The sequence below is a fragment of the Lycorma delicatula genome, chromosome 2, assembly GCF_047948215.1.
Source record: "Lycorma delicatula isolate Av1 chromosome 2, ASM4794821v1, whole genome shotgun sequence".
NCBI lineage: Eukaryota > Metazoa > Arthropoda > Insecta > Hemiptera > Fulgoridae > Lycorma > Lycorma delicatula.
The window spans coordinates 43,222,721-43,242,869 of NC_134456.1; the positions used below are offsets into that span (position 1 = coordinate 43,222,721).

The 20,149-nt window shown below is 32.4% G+C and overlaps 1 protein-coding gene across 4 annotated transcripts in view; it reads left to right on the forward strand.

Annotated features, from left to right (window-relative positions):
- The first annotated feature begins 509 nt into the window (after positions 1–509).
- The window catches only part of vari (MAGUK p55 subfamily member vari), a 287,390-nt gene continuing 267,750 nt past the window's right edge, over positions 510–20,149 (forward strand). For all 4 annotated transcript variants that reach the window (XM_075355204.1, XM_075355203.1, XM_075355202.1 and 1 more), the window contains exon 1: positions 510–1,113. In XM_075355204.1, coding sequence (XP_075211319.1) covers positions 924–1,113 — 190 coding nt within the window. In that variant the 5' untranslated portion in view covers positions 510–923. The remainder of the gene's footprint in view (positions 1,114–20,149) is intronic.

A 20,149-nucleotide genomic window follows, 5' to 3' on the forward strand; every position in this document is an offset into this window, starting at 1 on the left:
TACATAATTACTTATTAAAAAAGAGGATAATGGTTTAACAACGCTGTGGTGTATTAATACAGAAAATCGTAAACAAAGAAAAATTCTAATTCTTTCATTTGTTCATACTTTTACTAAATTCGATAACTTTTTATATTGACAACATGGTATTACTTTCTATTTGTTTATTTTATTTCGTTTCATATTTGTCGTAATTTGTGACATTTAAAAAAAATGGTTTACTGTTAAATCTTATTTTATAAGGTGTATAACAAAAATAAACATGGTAAAATAAACACTGTATATTATAATAAAATAAATGCAATTTCACAGCTACGACATTAAAATAGAAGACAAGTAGAAATGTTTTTGAAGAGAGTAATAGTTCCGTTGTTAAAGTTACCGGTTGACTTACTTTTATATTGTAATAGTTTGAAACCAGCTGTTGTGTTATTGTATTGTAGTAGTGGCAGCCCTGTTAAATATACAGCTTTGATAACACCGTCGTTACGTTTAGTGCGGGAGCGAACTCAGATGTGATTGGTCGATAATGTTACGCGTAGATATCGTAGATAGATGTTTTTCGTGTATCGTCGCGTTGATATGAAACTGTTTAATTCAGCCGTAACTGTTATATGTGGCAGGTAGATTTTAGTGTTTGGAGGTTATGTGTTCTTGTGTGAGGTATTTAAAATGGAACTGTTTACCGCAGTTTCAATCGATATACAATACAGAAATAACGCGACAGGTATGCGCATTAAACTAAAGCGCTGAATAACTCCGGTGTATTTTTACAAAATTTTATTAATTATTTATCTTTTAAATCCGTTAAGTTTTGTTAAACAAGTTACCGGAAAAAATTGCAAGTGAATTATTTAGTACTTGGTTTACAGTTTGAATGCCGTCCTTTAAATCGTATTTTCATACTGTTAGTTATATTAGTTATGACAGTTGTGGGAATGCATGTTCCGAGAAGAAAAGAAAGAAAAAACAAAGAAACTGTAATGAATGGGAGTACAATAAATGAAGACTCTTCCGTGCCGTGTTGTTGCGATCCGATTTTGAAACCTTTGAAAAGGCTGTCTTCGTCAGGTGATACCGATCATAACGATTTCTGCTTTAAAACTGGTTTCGGTAAGTTTATCGTAATGTTTATAACTTAAACTATTCGTACGATTAGAATAGTAAATATCTATTATAAAAAAATGAAATTTTATTATTTATAAGTATATTTTTACGAATTAATACTTTAGCCGTCCGTCGACGAGTCGGAAGGTTGTTTGTACGTACAACATAAAAACTACACGCACGTAATCGTCACACATATATTTATTTTCAGAAGGTACAAGTGATATAACTGTGTTTTAACTATGTGGGATATTTAATTCTTAGAACTGTAGAAGATATTTGTTTAACAGTAGCTTGTTTTTCCATAAATGATATGTAAACCATGAACTGAACAACCGTGCTTCATATAATAAGTCTTAATAAGTCTTGCTAGAGTAATGACAACTCATTTAATTTTTCCGAAAAAATGTTTCACAGATTATTATCGATCGTTGTTTTCCTTTACTTCCGTTGTATTTTCAACGAATAATCTTGCTTTCCTTAATGAAATTGAATGAAAAGTGTGTCGTATTACGACCACCGCCTTTTGACCTGATATAAATTTTTACATATTGAAGCTTATTCGTCATAAATAAACAGAATTAGTGTGATATACGGGTACTTATGTATTAACGCCACCGCAGCTACAGCTTTATTTAAAAACAAAGTAGTCAATCGGATTTCGGTGGAAAATGGACCGATATAGAGTTTAACATAGATTCAAAACAGTCTCTTTATTAATTTTAATAAATGGTTATTTATTTATTTTATAAATATAATTTAACCAAACTTAATCTACGCTCGCTTCGCTCGCTAAACTTGACTAAATAACAGGAGTGTTTTGATTATTTAAATAATAAATAATTGCAATAATTATTGAATTTATTAAATAAATACTAAAAAAATTACGGCGTTAATTAGTCAAGGTTAGCGAGCGTAGTTTAAGTTTGGTTAAATTATATTTATAAAATAAATAAATATAAATAACCATTTATTAAAATTAATAAAGAAACTGTTCATTTTCCACCGAAATCCGATTGACTACTTTGTTTTTAAATAAAGCTGTAGCTGCGGTGGCGTTAATACGTAAGTACCATGATATACGTTTTTGTAAATGGATAAAGATTTATTGAAAACAATTTCTAAAAAATAGATAAATGATTGAAAATGATTAAGAAAATTATAAAATAAATTTAATACAATTCTTATAAGAAAATAAATTTATTTACAAATTATTCTGATTGTCGAAAAATGATAATGTCATGCTTAATTTACAAAACTAAATTTTGTCCTTGTATTTTTGCCGGCACAAAAATTCATACGCAGATTTTTATTTGTGTCGTATTCTTTCGTGTTGGGGATGATTAGCCGCTGCCCTTAATTTACAGCTACTTTGCTTCTGAGAATATAAAGTTTAATTACTGTACAAATAATATAAAACGGAGTGAACTGAAGTCGGTCGATCGAAAAATGCGGGAGCTAGAAGTGGTGGTCGTATAATCAATAAGACCTAAAAATTCTACTATTTTGTTTATTTCTATCGGTTCGTATGATATTCTGGAAGTTAAAGACATATAGAACAGCTATCTTGATTATGAGTCCGTTGGCAGTTGTGTCTCTTCTTCGTGTAATGATTGTATTTATAGTTAAGTCAAATACATAGAGCGCCGGTAAGGATGTTATTAATCAGACAACAACGGAATAGTGACGGGACAATATCGTTGAGTCATTAGCGTTAAATATCAAATTACGCAATATCAAATTACAGTAAAACATTATCTATATATATGGTATTATATTTGATATGTGTGTATATATATATATATATATATATATATATATATATATATATATATATATATATAATACCAAATACGTATATAATGTAATACCAAATACGTCGGTGAAAGATCGAAATAAACGTTTATTCGGACATTCGCCGGTATATATCGACCAACACAGCTAAGCTTTCGTGGGGGTCAAAACTATAACTAAAAAATAAATTTTAAAAAATCACCCGATACCAATATGTAAGGTAAATAGATTCAGCGTTCAAGTTCTAGTAAAGTCAGTTATTTTTACACGGATTTGAACACTACTAGATCATGAATACCGGTGTTCTTTGGTGGTTGGGTTTCAATTAACCACCAATCTCAGGAATGGTCGAACTGAGACTGTACAAGACTGCACAACATTTACACTCGTACTTATCATCCTCTGAAGTATTAGCTGAAAGGTAATTAGCGGAGGCTATTCAGGAAAAAGGAAAGTTAACATATTCTGTACATCCTGATTGGCCCTTTCAATTTATAAAATGCTGAAAATACGATTAATTTTTTTTTACAAATGCTGTGAATTTGATTAATTGCCTCCACTGTTGGAGAATAACATATATATAATTTGTATATTAACTGTTAATTAGACTAGGTTAACGTGCGTAGGTTACGTTTGTCATAAATTTAACTTCCTTTTTTTCGAGGGTTTCTCGTAATCTATCTACCTCAGTAATTGGTAATGCGTGATTTCTTTTTAAATTTCTAGTTATGATTTCGACCACCACTAGAGCTTATCTGTGTTTGTCGATATATACCGGCGAAGGTCCAAATGTATAATAATAATGTATAATACCGAAGTATTTGGTATATGTCAACATTCACCAGAGAATATCGACATTTACCAGATATCGGTCTTTCACAGTAACATATACTATATATATATTATAAAACCCTGACTGTCTCGCTTATCAACCCAGGCCCAGCCTAGGTAAATGAACTTTGGAGGGTGTAATGTTTTTATAAAGTAAACACCCACTAAGGAAGGATTCTGGAAAATTCCATCTATAAGGTGGTGAAAAGAGGGGACCAATTTTTTAAAATTCAAATTCTGTATCCCAGGAACCAAAAGGTGTTATTTCGTAAGTACTGGTTTTTATTTATTTAAATACAAATTGGCATTTGTTTCACTATTTTTCAAATACCCAGTTTGGGGAATGGCAAACCTTTTCATAAAGATTCTATATCTCAGAAACCGAAGGTGTTAATATTTTGAAAATTAGTGTTTAGACACTCCTTTGAAAATAAGATTATAAGTATTTCACCGTTTTTTTTTAAATTCTAATCAGAAGGATCCAATATTTTTCATGAACATATATGAAGCTGAAGGTGTTACAGGAATGAAGACTTGGTATTTAGATTTTTTTCAGAAACAAAAGGTGTCATGTTTTACTTTTTTTCAAAAATCCAATTTGTGAGCCAAGAGGAAGGATCAACATTTGATTAAAAATTCTAAATCTTAACAATATGTTATAAATATTAGTTATATGCCATCCGGTGCAGTTTCTATATCGTTTTATTGTTAAAATTCAGTGGGAAGTGTTGTTACTTTGTTGCTTAACTAATTTTTGCTGTACTCGAGTTTTAGTTTATTATTTGCTTTGTGTTTTTCCGTTTGGTAATATTTCCAATCTGTAAAATTTCACGGAACGATTTAAAGTTGAAAATGTTTACAAGGGGTAGTTGATTGTTTATATGATGCACTCTCTATTGATGAATTCAAAAACTATTAAGCCTTACGATTATGATAGAATTATAACAAAAATCTTGTTTCTTTTGAAAATCTATTCTAGGTACAAATTCAAAATCCACACGAGCGAGACCGGGCGGTAGTTAATAATTTACAAAATTGATCTATCATAAATTTTAACTCGTGATTTTTACTGTTTAAATATTTTATTTAGTTTAATGACTTTTAAATATGCTTTTCAAATTTTCTAAAGCCTTGATAATCAAAGTTGTGTAAGCATTTATTAATAAATAATTCTGGATAACCAGCTATTAATTTGAGAGTGGAATTAAATTGGATAAAATGTTAAAATACTTATTATTATAATGATCAATTATATAAACCTCTATAACTATAAATACTTATTCCTTTAATGATTTTATTATAATTATTATTTTGTGTAAGTATAAAAATTCTTTGTACGATTGTATTTTTCAAATAAAATGAAAACAAATTTCACTGATAGACAAAAAACCTTTTTTAATGTTTTTGTAAGTCCGATACCAATTGCTTTTTTGCGTACATTACAAATCTGTAAATACAATTTTTCTGTCAAACTTTATTTTAAATAAATTACGCTTAAAAAAATGAAGGGTAAATATATTAAAAATGTGTAAAATTTATAATTTTGCATGGCCAAACCTGTGTTAGAATGATTTCGCTGATGCTTTTCTTTTATAAATAGCCTCAGGCGCATCCCGAATTTATGTCCAAAAGTAATCGGCTAGCATGTTGGTACTCCATTTCCCTTTATAGCGGCTTTCTCTATCACCGAAATATCTTTCTGGAAACATTCACCCTGTTTGTCACTCCGAGGTCTCCTGGTCTCCGAGGTTGTCCGGGAAAAAATCCAGATTTGAGTGGAGGAAATGGTTTTTTAAAAATATATTACATCCCGTACCTCTGCATGAAGTAAGAAGTTTATTAACAATATCGTGGTAATTGTTGAATTTTTGTTTGACAAGAAAATTTTTGCAAACATCTTTAAATGAAGCCCAAGTTGCACTTTCTATGTTACTTAACATCGATTTAAATACATCATCTTTGACCGACCCTCTTATTTGAGGCCCAATAAATATTCCTTCTTTAATTTTTCCTTCGCTTACATTCGGAAATTTCTGCCTGATGTACAAAATTCCGGGACTATTCTTTTTCATTGCTTTTATAGAATTTTTCATTAGCTTGATATGGAGAGGGGTAAAAATATTTTTTTAGCTTCAACTAAGGACTCATGAATAATATTTTTCCCATTTGGAGTTAAGTTGTCTCGTTTCTTCCACTCTTTTATAACGTACTGTTTCTCATAAATGTGTTTTTCAGTTAAACAGAAAACAAATTATTTTATTCAAATAAATTATACATTATATTTTTTCGTATAATAAATTAAGACTGATCATTACTGAAAAATTTAATTTTAAAGCATTTATCGACTTTTCGAAGAAAAATACTGTGTTACTTCCGGTCGCATGGTGGATGTGGGGGATGAAGATGAACTTTCTTTTGAGGCATTTCTTGTGAGGTTTTGAGGTACATGCAGTGGCGGCTCGCGTATAGGCACTGTGGAACTGCAACACCCCTATTTCCACTTGATATTATTGATAACATTAATATGAGTCCTTTTCTCTTTAATTCTTTCTTTATACTTGTACAATATATAGTTAAATTACTTAAGTTTAATGTCAAATAGCCACCTCCAGTTTACGAAAAAGATACAAAAACCTTTGTATGGGGCTGTGCGCTTCCAAGTTCCACCGGCGTGGGTTTGGCTGTTGTGCGCATGCGCACATAGGAAACTGCACGCGAGGCTGTGAGGGAGAAAGAGCTTTTTCTTTCTTTCTTTTTCCTGTTTAACCTCCGGTAGCTACCGTTCAAATAATGAGGCTGAATGAGGATGATATCTATGAGTGTAAATGAAGTGTAGTCTTGTACAGTTCGACCATTCCTGAGATGTGTGGTTAATTGAAACCCAACCACTAAAGAACACCGGTGTGCATGATCTAGTATTCAAATCCGTATAAAAATAACTGGCTTTGCTAGGACTTGAACGCTGGAACTCTCGACTTCCAAATCAGCTGATTTGGGAAGACGCGTTCACCACTAGACCAACCCGGTGGGTGAGAAAGAGCTCTGTTGCTCCCGCAGTGCCGACCCTGTCGTATTGGTGGAAGGTAGTTGTTTTTTGACTCCACGTGTGTTGTGGTTAAAAACCGTGTACCGTATTCTTGAATGTGATAAAGTGTAGAATTAGATTGTTATCTTGCTTCCGGCTATTCTATTTGGTTCATTTTTGTTCGTTTCTTTTATTTTATAGTAAACTTTAACCATGGGCTTGAAAAAATCCAGAAAAAAATTTCATGGAGCAGCACCCTCACAAATTTTAGCTACGAGTTGCCACTGGGTATGAGGAGTTCGAAAATACCATTCACTAAATTGTGGTTTCTTTTTGTATTTATATGGCTACGTATAAAACTTTGTGGTTAGAAAATCTTCAAAAATACTATATAAATTTTGTTTAAATTTAGATATACCGTAATAATGAATCTGATGTTATGCATATGAAAATTTGATGAAGATTGGTTGAGTCGTTCTTGAGTTACGCTCAATTTAAAGTCGAAAAGATTTCAGGTTTGTTGACTGTGTACTGGTGTATTCTCATACGCGCTTATGTAGAGAGTCATAGCGGTGAGTGAGCAGAAACTTCTTGATACTTGTGTGTAACATACGGGTTAATCGAACGAATATTGTGCGTTGTACTCTAAAGTGCGTTTCTGACTGCCAAATAGTGAGATAATCGGAAACAAAAAGTCAGTCTTCTAGCACAGAACTGTGCAAGAGTTTTTTTAATACGTAACTGGTCGGACAATTTATAATGTGCGTATCCGCGCGTGAGCGTGATACATGCAGATTTGAGTAAAAAACAAAGTAGGATGTTAGGAGAACTCCACTTAATGATCAATTATCTTAAAATTACGTAAAATATGTTCTTGTTTTTTTACAAGATTGCCCAAAAAGGAGTGTATTGTATTTAGGGTGTATGCGTGTTGTGTATTTTTTTGTTTCACCGAAGCAGCTCAGCAGCTGAACCGATTTAGATATTTGATCCCGTGTTGGAATCCTTATATTATCGGGAGTGTCATAGCCAAATGTATATATATATTTATAGTAGTGGAGATTGTTCGGTCGAAGAATAAACTTTAATGAATTGTGAACTATGAGCTTCTATCACTGTGTTAGCTGGGTTTGAACTGAATGATTCGAATCGATCTAATGAATAATATTAAAAAAATAATAGATTTAAATTTACGTTAAATAATAATAAATAAATTTAAAAAAAATCTCTTTAATAATGGGATTCTCGTGGAGACTGTGTGTGTGGCAAAAATGGTGAGATGATGCAAGCACCAATCTAGCAAACGAGGTGCCCCTGTTGTGCTGTTTTGAGAGGTGCAATGGTGTGCTCTTATAACTCTGCAAACAATCGTCAAATTTTCAAAATTCAAAAGGGGTATTTGTTCAAAATTCAAAAGGTTGAAAGCTAACTTAAGCACGTATCTCTATCAAACAATCACGGTTATTCGGAAATATTGTTATATCTTCGCAACCGAACCTCCGATTTTAAAAATTCAAACAGGGTATTGCTAGTATAATACAAAATCACAATGGAACCAAATCTGAACAAAAAGAGCAGTGTTTATCAACAATTTTTTTTTTCGGCAGTCGTTTTTTGTATTCATAATTTTAAGACGGATAAATACTTCATTTATTTATTTTCATTAATTTTTTTTTCTACCTGGTCACGAAGGTAGCTTATTAATGATTATCAACACCAATTTGTTTATTCTTGTACCGGATTCTTGACCCGCACATCGATACGGAACTCGGAAAAATGTAAAAACCGATTGAACGGACTAGACAGACAAAAAAATCTGATGTTGCGAGATCGGGACTAAGATGGATGTGGCAATACCTCCAGACACAAACTTTTGATTTGTTCCTAGTTCCTGTTGAACGATAGATATGGAGGCGGGTGTTATCTTGCAAAAGAATTACGCCTTTTGAAAAGTGAAAGAAGACATTTCCTCTTTATTGTGAGTTTCACTTCATTTTCTGTCACGTCAGAGTAGTACTCACTGTTGTTTATACTAAATAATTGCAATAAATCGGTCCTTTATAGTCCCAAAACCGTCAGCATCGCTTTACCAGTTGACACGTAGCTTTTGAAGGTTTCCTGGCGAACGAAATCGTATGTTCCCGTACCATATGTTTTGATTCAGAATGATGAATCTTAGTTTCATCGTGTTATTACACGAACCGTCGTTTAAGTTTCTTATAAAAGCGATTCCAGTATTTTCGTGATTTTGAATCGACCGTCTCGGAACCCACCTTGAACATGATTTGTTATAATTCAGCTTTTCGTGGATAACGGAATGGACAGCACCAATACTCGCACTAAAATTTCAGTAATTTCCCAAGTTTTTACGCGTCAGTCCTCGCAACTAAGATCATTAATGCAATTTTGCAAAGCGTCAATCGAAACTTTCAGTGGTGTTACACGCTACTATGAACCATCTGTAGCACTTCTTTTACCCGATTTAAACTTTTATAAAAGTTTGCGTTTTTACTATATCGTTTTAACATCCGTAAATGAATTTGGGCCGGTTTTACACCTTCAAAAAATAAAAACGACTTATTTCAATGCGCTGTTCTTCTACGGCACGCGTTTCAAGCGAAGTCGACATATTGAAATAAACAAAAGAAGTTATAATAATGGAAATTGTTTCGAACAGCTGATATTTTCTTTTTCAGGCGTACCAACTTAAACGTCAAACAGTTTCAGTTTATTTCTATTAAATAGTTTTTTCATTGTTACCGTTTGTCTCTAATTATTAAACGACCCTTGTATTTAATTCGTTCGTGAAAATGGTTTATCTTGTTAATGCATCGATCATTAATCAATTTTTTTTTTAAGCAGAAGAATATTATGCAAAAAAGTAATGTCTGGTTTGATACACCTCTTTAGTTTTATTTAGGCTTTCTACAACTAATTGTAGCACATTAAGGAAAGAGACCGGTTTTTTTAAAGTGACCGAACGTACATTAATTTGTTATATTAATTTAAAATTTTATTATTTTAGAATAAATTTTTGATAAACTTTTTTATAAAATCAGGCTCACTAATAACAGCCATACCTAATAAATCTATTCGTAGGCCAAATCTTCGTACAGAATGTGAAATAATTTAGAAGAAATAGCTCCAATATTGCCACGATTAAAATGGTAAAGAAAAATGTTATAAAAACTGAGAGTACGCGAATTGTGTTCTTTGCATCACGGGTGGTGTAAATTAAATAATTTTTTTTTAAATTTTACTGTTTGTGAGTACAACCAAAATAATGGTTGCCATCACGGTCGATTATCTATATTACCGTGTTACATGGTACCGGTTCGAATTTTACATTTACTTTTAAGTGGATTTGAATACCCACGGTACAAGTTTATATACTCGATGGATTCAGTTAACGGCACTATCTCAGGAACGGTTACAATTTTAAAGTGAAAAAGGACCAGTTGCCGAACGTAACAGAATCTGAAGCCCGATTTGAACATATAAAATGTCTAAAAATATTATTTATTAAATAATAAATAATATTTTATTATTGAAATTAGCCATAGGTATGTGTGACTGTTAAGGGGTACCAAATTGTGGATTATGGATCCTAAATATTTATTATTTTCAGATATGTATGTATTCTCTTCGTAGTTCGTAGATAATACAACTTAATCTAATCTGTATCAAAATACAGGATGAGCAACATAAAACCGAACCCGTACTGAAACCGCTACCTAACACTGTTTATGAAAAACTCACACAACTAGCGCATGTTACTACTGATTGTTGCTGCCGTTTGTCAGGTGGTTACGTGTCAATGCAGTATACGTTTTGTTGCAGTGCAGTATTGTGAGTGCAGTTTTGTTTGTGTGCCGAACAGTTGGACTGAAAGGTTGAACCCTCAAATGGAGCCGTGGGTCGGTAGGAAATATGGTGAGTTGAGCTTGAGCTCACCCGGTTTCTTACCGGCCATGAAAATGAGTACCTGCCTGCACCGGATGTATAAGCATGCTTCTGAGCGGTGCATTTATTGTGAAAAGGTAGATTCTGTGGAGCATACCATATTCAGGTGTGCGAGGTGGGATTATGCCAGATTGGGTGGGGCGGCTCATCGGACGGTTACGCCGGATAATTGCGTGGGCGCTATGTTGTTCAGCCCACGGAATTGGGACGTAATAAGCGCTATGGTGAGCAGAATAATGTGTCGTAAATTCGCGGAGAAGGTAGCGCTCTAGGGGTTTGCCCCTTAGAGGCAAGGTAATGAAGAGAAGACCCAGTCGTGGCTGACCGGGCGGTACCTCGTGCTGGAACGGCATAGCCGGGTCCAGCACGGTCGCCCGGGAGGTTTGAGGCTATGACACCCCTAGGACTGATTAATGCTATCGGAGCAGAGTGCCGGTCCTAGGAGAAAAGGTAAAAAAAAGTAGTGTTTGTGTAAAATGCCTTATTCAATCCAGGAAAGGATAGCTATAGTTGAGACCTTTATTCGTTCTGGATCGTTTGAAGAATCGCGTCAAGGATTCGTAGAAAAATTTCCGAGTGCCTATCTCAGCGAAAAGTTAAACTAAACATGATTTAGTTTAAAAATGGCGTACAACAGGTTCGGTTTCAAATGCAAAACGAAATAGGCAACCTTCCGTTACGATTCCACAGTTCATTGCCGATATTGAAAGGAGAATTACTGCCGGTCCAAAAAAATCACTTTGCAAGCTATCCCAACAATATAGTGTAAATACACATCTTGTCGTAAAATTGTTCACGAACTAAAACCGACACCTTTTCGCGTTACAACTGTTCAGCAACTGTAGGAGACAGACAACTAGCTGTGAGCAGAGGACGGTGGCCTCCACGTTCCTCAGATTTGTCTACTTGCGATATTTTCTTTGGGAATACTTAAAAAACAAAGTTTGTGCATCTAAACCCCACAATATTGATGAACTGAAGGTGAACATTCAACGAAAAAACAACGCAAATGACTAAAAAGTTATGAGTCAGACGACTCTTAATATGATCAGTCGAGTACAAAAGTGCATCGACGCCCAGGGTGGTCATTTTGAACATCTTTTCTAACAATGAGGTAAATGAATGCAGCATTTAAATTACGTTTTATGTTTTTCTTATTTAATTTATTCGTATCGTTCATAAAATTTCATTCCAATATAACCGACCGATTCTCCAGCGGTTACTTTATGGGTTCGGTTTTATGTTGCTCTTCCTGTATAATAGCACAAATGGATTAGAAAATTCTACATTACCAATTTAAAAGTTCATTTGACGAAACTATTGTAATTAACAAAATCTTGATAAACCGGTGAACATATCTACATACACAGTTTAACGTGTACTTAAATATTTAGCAATAATGTCTTATATATATATATATTTTTTTTTTTTTGGTTGTGGAGGGGGATGAAGAGTACTGATTTTATTATTTTTGAATAATTTCATAGCTATTATTTCATAAAAAAGCTAACACAGTTGTAGTTCATTCCCATCAAGCGGCTAAAGCCGCGTTCCGGGAAACGGAAAGCGTGGGTTGTTTCTGATAGACAGGTTACACGCGCACACAAAAAACACACACAAAACTTAATTAAAAATATTTATCAATTTATTTAAATAGAATACTTTCTCATTTATTTAATTCAATGATTCTAACTAAAGTTTGTTCGAATACCGTATATAATTCGCACAGGTGTGGTGGTACTATCGGCGACGATCGAAACTAAGTAAACTAATGTAATTTTACAACTTACATAGAAAAAAATTCGCTTGTACGGTTGGCATACTGGTGTAGCCGCGAGGATTAACGTACCAGGTACCGAATTGACGGGCGATTGAGTTCGAGACACAGTCAGACCGAGTTACTTTGTTACACTTTAAATATTATTCATTTATTTAATTCTACCGCTCACTTGTGACGTAACAACATAGCAAACGACTACAACAACATTTTTTTGGGGTGTGGGTACTATTTAGGAAACTTGTTTTTTGCAAATATATTATTTTTTAATCGTTAACAAATATGCTTAAGAAAAGTATGACTTCAATTAGGCAAAATCTCGAGAAACTGAAGGTGACCTTGCTTATAGCCTCACCCCCTTAACCTTTTAAATTGAAAATGTAATAGCATCAGTGCCCCATTTATAGAAGTAATCTGATCAAGTTTAGTCAAAATCGGTTCAGTAGTTCTGAAGAGATAAGGTGATTTATAGGTCAACACCGAAACCACACACACACACACGTATATACAAACATTAACATCCGGAAAATTTCCATCCGGTTTTTTGGGTTCCTTAGGTTCAAAACGTCAAGATCCGGTGAAAACCGCGTACGCCCACATTGAACCGATTACAATACTTTCCTTTCTATAGCTATAGCTCTGCTGTAGCGCTATCTAGACGGGAAAGTAATAATTATATTTACATATTAATATACATTATAGATTTATATAGATTAATATAGACCTGGTGTGGCCAACAGTTTTTGCCTCCGGGTCAAATTGGAAAGAAACAGTATTTAAAAATTAGAAACGAAATATTAAAATTAAAAAATGTTAAATACAAAAACGATGTTTATGAATAAATGTAAGTAATTTAGTAAAAATAAATTAACAAAAAAAAACTAATGTGATGTTAAGTTTTTTAAATTTCCATATTTTCCATTATTCAATCGCTTATAAGAAAAAGCTAATATTGAAAAATTCTTCGCGGGCCGCATCCGGCCCGTGGATTGTATGTTGGCCATGCTTGGATTAGTTATTTCACTTTTTATTTACAATTTTATATTTCGTCGTATCATTGTTATTCTGATAAATTTTATTCCACGGTCTCCCTTGGTTCTTACAGTAAATGCTAGAATAATCCTTTTTAGTTATCCGCGGATTAGCGAATCTACCATTCCTTAAATGATTTATATAATGTACGTATATTTATTATATAAATAAAGTATTATTCCTTTATGTACGAGTATTTATTATTTAAAGAAGCGCGTGAGTATTCGATTAGCATTTAATCTAAAAATAATTGTATTCCCCCTTTCTGTTGTGAATTTGTTATACAGCTTTGTAAAAAGTAAAATTTACTTCTTTTTTTTTTAAAGAAGAAAATTTTCTATGTCTTTTGTGGAATTATGCTCTTTTTTTAGTACTGGAACATTCTTAAAAATAACTACACGTGAATAAAACAACCTATTTCTAACATGAAATTTCATTTATTTCTTCGACGAAAAATGCATTGATTTTTTTAAATGTAGGGTGCATCTCATTTTCACTATATAGGCATACATATAAATGTTCATCCACCCGTCGTCCGCCCATCCTTCTGAAACCGAAACAGGTCGTTGCACGCAATGTCAGGTATTTCTAGCCGCAACCATCACGATAGAACGCACACGCTATCAAAATACACATGCCTTCCGTAGAGTTAGGCAGTTAGCTCTTGCGACTACTGTTTATAACTAAAATTACTATCTTCTACACTAAAGATTAGTTTAGGATTACTATTGTATTTTGTAAATATTCACACACATTAAATAATAACTGGATAATGACTGCGATAAGATTTTCTTTGTTTTACTTTTAATTTACTTACCTTTGGTATATTAAACTGATTCTATAAGCGCTTATTACATAAATTTTTAAGTTTAAATATATTAGTTATGTCGTTAAAATAACATTAACGGGACACGTTATTTAGAACATACATAATAAGTGGTACTAGTAAAAGGGCGTATTTATAAAATTATTATCTAAAACTTTTTTTAACTATTGAATTTAAAATTATTAAATGAGCCTAACTCCTAAATGGTTCATCGTTATTTCTGGATGACACCGTTTTTTTGTTTGTTTTTTTTTTAGCCTCCGGGACCACCCGGTTCCGTAAGTATGGTATTGCTTCAGAGGATGAGATGAGATGAAATGGCAATATTTTAGCGCGAGAAAATGTCAAACCTGACCGGGATTCGAACACGGGACCTCCAGATTAAAAGCCGAGACGCTATCACTCGGGACACGGAGGCCGGCTTATTTCACTGATTACAGTTTTTACTTCCTTGTACGAAGTAAAGTAAATACTGACATCGCGAAAAATTTTGGTTTTCAGATTTCAATGGATATATCCAGTTTGACCACCCCTGAATCCATTTTGACTAGTTTCGGCATAACGTCTATATGTCAAAAACGATTAGCCGTAGAATGTTGAAATTTTGGGTCTAGGACTGTTGTATCTCCTAGTTGAGCACCTCCCCTTTTGATTGCAATCGACTTGACCAAAAGTGTCCAATAAAGCCCAAAATCCAAAACATTTAGATTCTGGATTTTTTTCTTAACTGCAGTAATAAGCCTTCATTGAGACATTTTCAACGATATATCATAAGTGGGACTTTTTTCATTGGTTCCAGTGTTATAGCCAAATTTTTATTAATGAAATTTGGATTAAGGGGAAGGCACATCGGTTTCGATCAGACTTCATTTCTTTTTTTCCTTTTTTTAAATTTAAATATATTGATTTATTAGTAAATTATTAATATAACCTGTGATTATAAAAAAAAATTACAATAAATAATTATTCAATAACAATAAAAAAAAATATGAAAAAAAAAAATATGAAATTATTAGTGAAATAAAATCTTATGTATTTTTCATTTTAATTCAGAAATTTTTACAGAGATTAATAATTATTTATAAATCAATATATTTACATTAAAAAAAAGTTAAAAAAAGATATATGTGTATGAAGTCGGATTCAAACCGATGAGTCCATGGTTACGGATCCGACACGTTTTTACTCACACCACATAACTACTTGAACGATGTGAAACAAAATTAATATATAAACTAATATAAAATGCTGATACGAACACCACAAAAAAATGTGATGTGATGTGGTGTCCACCAAAACGCAGTTGTGTAACCGTACACTTTATTAAAGAATTGGAGGATGGTATCCCACTTTCAAATGAAATAAGTTTAAATGAAGTGCAGAAAAAAATGTGTATATGTTATTTATTAGGCGTACAAGGAAGTCATGTGGTGTCCGCTTAGATTTTTTTCTTTTAAATTAAACCTGTCAAAAAATCAATATAATACTGAACAATATATTATGATATTTTTAAAACTATTTTTTTCTGGGATACGTTGATCAAACTATGTAGGATTATGGCTGTACCAAGGAAATAAAAAAAGCTGGCAATTTTGGAAAACTTAAAAAATACGAAGATACAGTCGTAATTCTAATAAACAAATTTGTAATTTTCCAGTTAGTAGTTTAAAATGTTTGGCTAATTTTTTTCAAAAAATATTGAAGAGGTTGTCATAAGATTAAGATTTGTATTAATTTTAGATTCAATTAGTAACTTGTGAGATGTATTTAAATTTAAAATAATTAAAAAAAAAATTAAAACATATTTTTTGTTACCATAGACCGTTGGAGTTGGATGGGAAAACTTTTACGTGGTGGTTTGAAGGCCTATTGATATAGAAAATGTAGATTGAAAAACCTCCCTTTAACTCCTTGCCTGAAGCAAGATATAGCTAAAAAAAAAGAAGAAATTATTAGTCACTTTTTTCGGAGGGGGTGAGTATTATATAAACATTTCTGGTAATTTGTGTTCTTGATTAAAAAAAAAACTTTAACTTTTGTACGAAAAATATTTTGCTAAAGTGCCCCAGTAAAGATTTTTTTGAAATTTTTTTCCTGCTAAAACACCCCCCACTCCTTTTTCCAATTTTTGCAAAAATGTAATACATTCCTTCCCCTCGAAGGTAGGGAAACTTCTACCGAGTTACCAAAAAACTCCATCAGTTGTAACATTCCGAAAGTGGGGAAAAAGAGTTTACCACCGGGTCAGTCCTCGACTTGAAACGATTGAAACAATCCTCATACTCAAGTAAATAATTTAACTGAGCTAAAGCAGAAACTATTCTCTGTTAATGAAAAAAATGATAAATATTCAGTTAAAAGAATAAATAATAATGAGCTGTTAAGTGATGATCACTTTATTCTTATAAATTTATACAGTTTAAAAAATCAATGACGTTTTCCAATCGATTGAATAGTTCTGATTGTTGAGGAATCCTTTTTTACCATCTCCTCATAAGTTGACCTTGAAAAGGTCTTCAGAGCTAACCGTTCAATATTTCAGAATATAATGAAAACGATTAAGAATTTAACCCCTTTAAGCCGGCTCGTGTTGATTAGCTATCTGGTCAGGACACGGCTTTAAGGGAAACTTGTTTGAAAAAACTCTTCCAAGGTGTTTTCCGATGTTCAGTCACCAAAACCAGTTTTCTTTTCCGACGAAAGTGCCATTTACCTGAGAAATAGATGCAGGAATATGTATTTTAGGTATAAATAAAATCCTTATTTTTATGAGGAAATCACAGACCATCTACCACGAATAAGCGATTTCTGAAACGCATCTTATAGTCCCATACCTTTTTAAAGAAAGTGTTATAGCATTCCATATCTTAACATGCTTGAAAATTATTTTATTTCTCGGCGTTGATTGATCGGTATGGATTTAATTGTCATTTTTACTGAAAGATGGACCTCCAGCTCGTTGTGCTCAATCAGTAAGGGACTTTTCAAGATGTAAGGAACATTTTGAAGATCGGTGGATTGGCAGAGACTTCAAAAATTCAGTGTCCGACTAATGTTTAAATTTAACTTGGAACAACTCTGTATGGGCATAATAAATGAAAAGCAAAATGTTCTATTTGCGATTAACGAACGTTGATGAGTTGAAGATTGCAGTCGGTGACTGTTTTTACAACTCTGATTCTTCACATACAAGAAAATGTCTAAATGTACTTGGCAACAAATTAAGCAACGTATGGACTTCATAATTGTGTAATTTAAAGTATATTTAAGTCGAAGTCAAATAATTCATATTTATTTTTACTTTACCGTCTAGATAGCGCTATAGCTTTAAAAGGGAAAGTATTGCAATCGGTCCAGTTTGGGCATATGCGGTTTTCGCCGGTTCTCTACGTTTTGAATTTAAGGAACCCAAAAAACCGGATGAAAATTTTCCAGATGTTAATCGTATGTGCGTGTGTGCGTTCGGTGTCGGCCTCTAAATCACGTTATATCTCCAGAACTACTGGACCGATTTTTATCAAACTTGGTCAGATTACTTCTATAAATGGGGAATTGATGCCATTAGATTTTCAACTTAAAAGGTCAAGGAGGTGAGGCTGTAGAGCAAGGTCACTCTCAGTATCTCGATATTTCGCCTAATTTAGGTCATATATTATCTTAGCCACATTTGTTAAGGATTAAAAAATAGCAATATTTGCAAAAAAAGTTTTCTAAATAGTACCCACACCCTAAAATATGTTGTAGTCGTCTGCTATGTTGTGACGTCACAGGTGAGCGGTAAATAAATGAATAATATTTAAAGTGTATAAAAGTAACTCGGTCTAGCTAAGTCTCGAACTCTTAACGCCTGGTTGACTCGGTAGTGGTGGGTTAAACTTCGCAGCTACACCAGTCTATCAAATGTACAAGGGAAATTTGTTATATGCCAGTTGTGAGATTACATTAATTAATTATTGCCGACCGTTGCCGCTGGTACCGCCACACCTGTGTGAATTAAATATGGTATGTGCTTGCGCTTTATTTAGAATCATTGAATTAAAAAAAAAAATATTACATTTAAATAAAATTATAGATATTTTTAATTAAGTTGTGTGTAAGCCGTGCATCAGAAACAACTCGCAGTTGTAGAACTTTCCCGGAACGCGGTGGGACGGGAAAGTCCTACAACTGTGTTGTCACCTTTTTTTTGCACTGAAAAGAACTTTTTTGACTGCTCTATTATCTTTCGTATAGGAAGACACTGTTAATCATCTGCGCCACTCTTAACACTAAAGCAGAACGTCTTTTTAAATATACTCGTGTATGTGTGTGTGTGTGTGTGTATATATATATATATATATATATATAAAATGTTCATAAAATATGGAAATGGAAACACTTAAATAGATTTTCATTACACAATTTTTTTATCAAAAAAAAATTATGTGTTGTATTTTAAATAAAGAATTAAATTTTTTTAATAAAAAAAATACGTTTGGCAAATGCTCCTATCTCAAAACAATCTATTTTTTGTTATGAGATTGCCAAGCACTGGCAGGATCCTAGGAGTAGACAACTCAAAATGTTTAAATGGAAAAGGTAACTTTTGTGTGACATAATTTTAAAGACCAATGAAAAATAAAATTTTGCTTAGAAATCTTCCAAGCATGACAATTCTAAGCAAAATGGCGAACGTTTAATATATATATATATATTTTTTTAATAGCTAGTTTCAAAAGTAATCTATTGTACCAATTAAATAACTGCTCCACATTGAAACACTAAAAAAATAAAATTAAAAAACTTTTCCTTCCTCGAAACGGTATAGTTGTCTCATACCGAAAAACGTAGCTCGTTTCGAGGTATGAACATTTGCTAAATTTCATTTTTTTATGTTTAACGATTGAAATTATTTAAGGGTTATTGTACTTTGTGAATATGCTGTATTTAGTAATTTACTTAAAATAATTATAAATTCAAAAGAAATAAAATTTAACAGTTAAATGAATAATGACATCCATTTTAAAAACAGATGTAAAATTTACAAAGAAAGAAATTAATAACAGAATGTTAAAAAAACTGTTTAGTTAGGTATTCTAAAAATATAAAATACAGAATTTTTTTTAATTTTATGTCTATTTTAATAGCAATTGCCTGGCAGTAACGAGAAAAGTGTATGTAAATTTTATTATTAAACTGATTATTAAACAAAAGTAAGCTAACCTTTCATTCATTTCATTAATGCTTTTCTTTTTATGTAGCGAAAGAATGTTTAGTAGTAAAATTATAATGTAAATAAAATAAAACCGTACTCAAATAGTTCTGAAAACGGTATAGCTATATTTAAGAGCAATATTAATTCCTCATCGCAGAAAACATGAGGAAAGAAGTGATTTCCCTTTTACTTGCTTCGCTAGATCTAGTACATTGTTAAATATCAATATGCCAATCCCTTCAGAATGCGTATTCATTCCTAGAAGGTGTAGTCAACAATTTTATAATTTTTTCACTGAAGAAGTAAGCCGTACGATAAATATAACTACTCTCAGAGAAACAACTTTGATGGGTGCTTGTAATTCCAAAAGAAAAATTAGCAATTAAAATTAATTTCTTCGTTGAAGTCTATTTACCTTTCTTAGCTTCATTCTTTGATTATATGTTGACGCGTTTCGGATCCACTACATTATCAAAAAATTATTATACTGGTACTTTTAAATTTCTGTTAATCTTTATATAGCGTTTAGTCAATGTCCCTCTATTTATTTGACGTCATGTCTTATCTGACCTTTTTCTTGATTTGTTATTAAAGGTTATA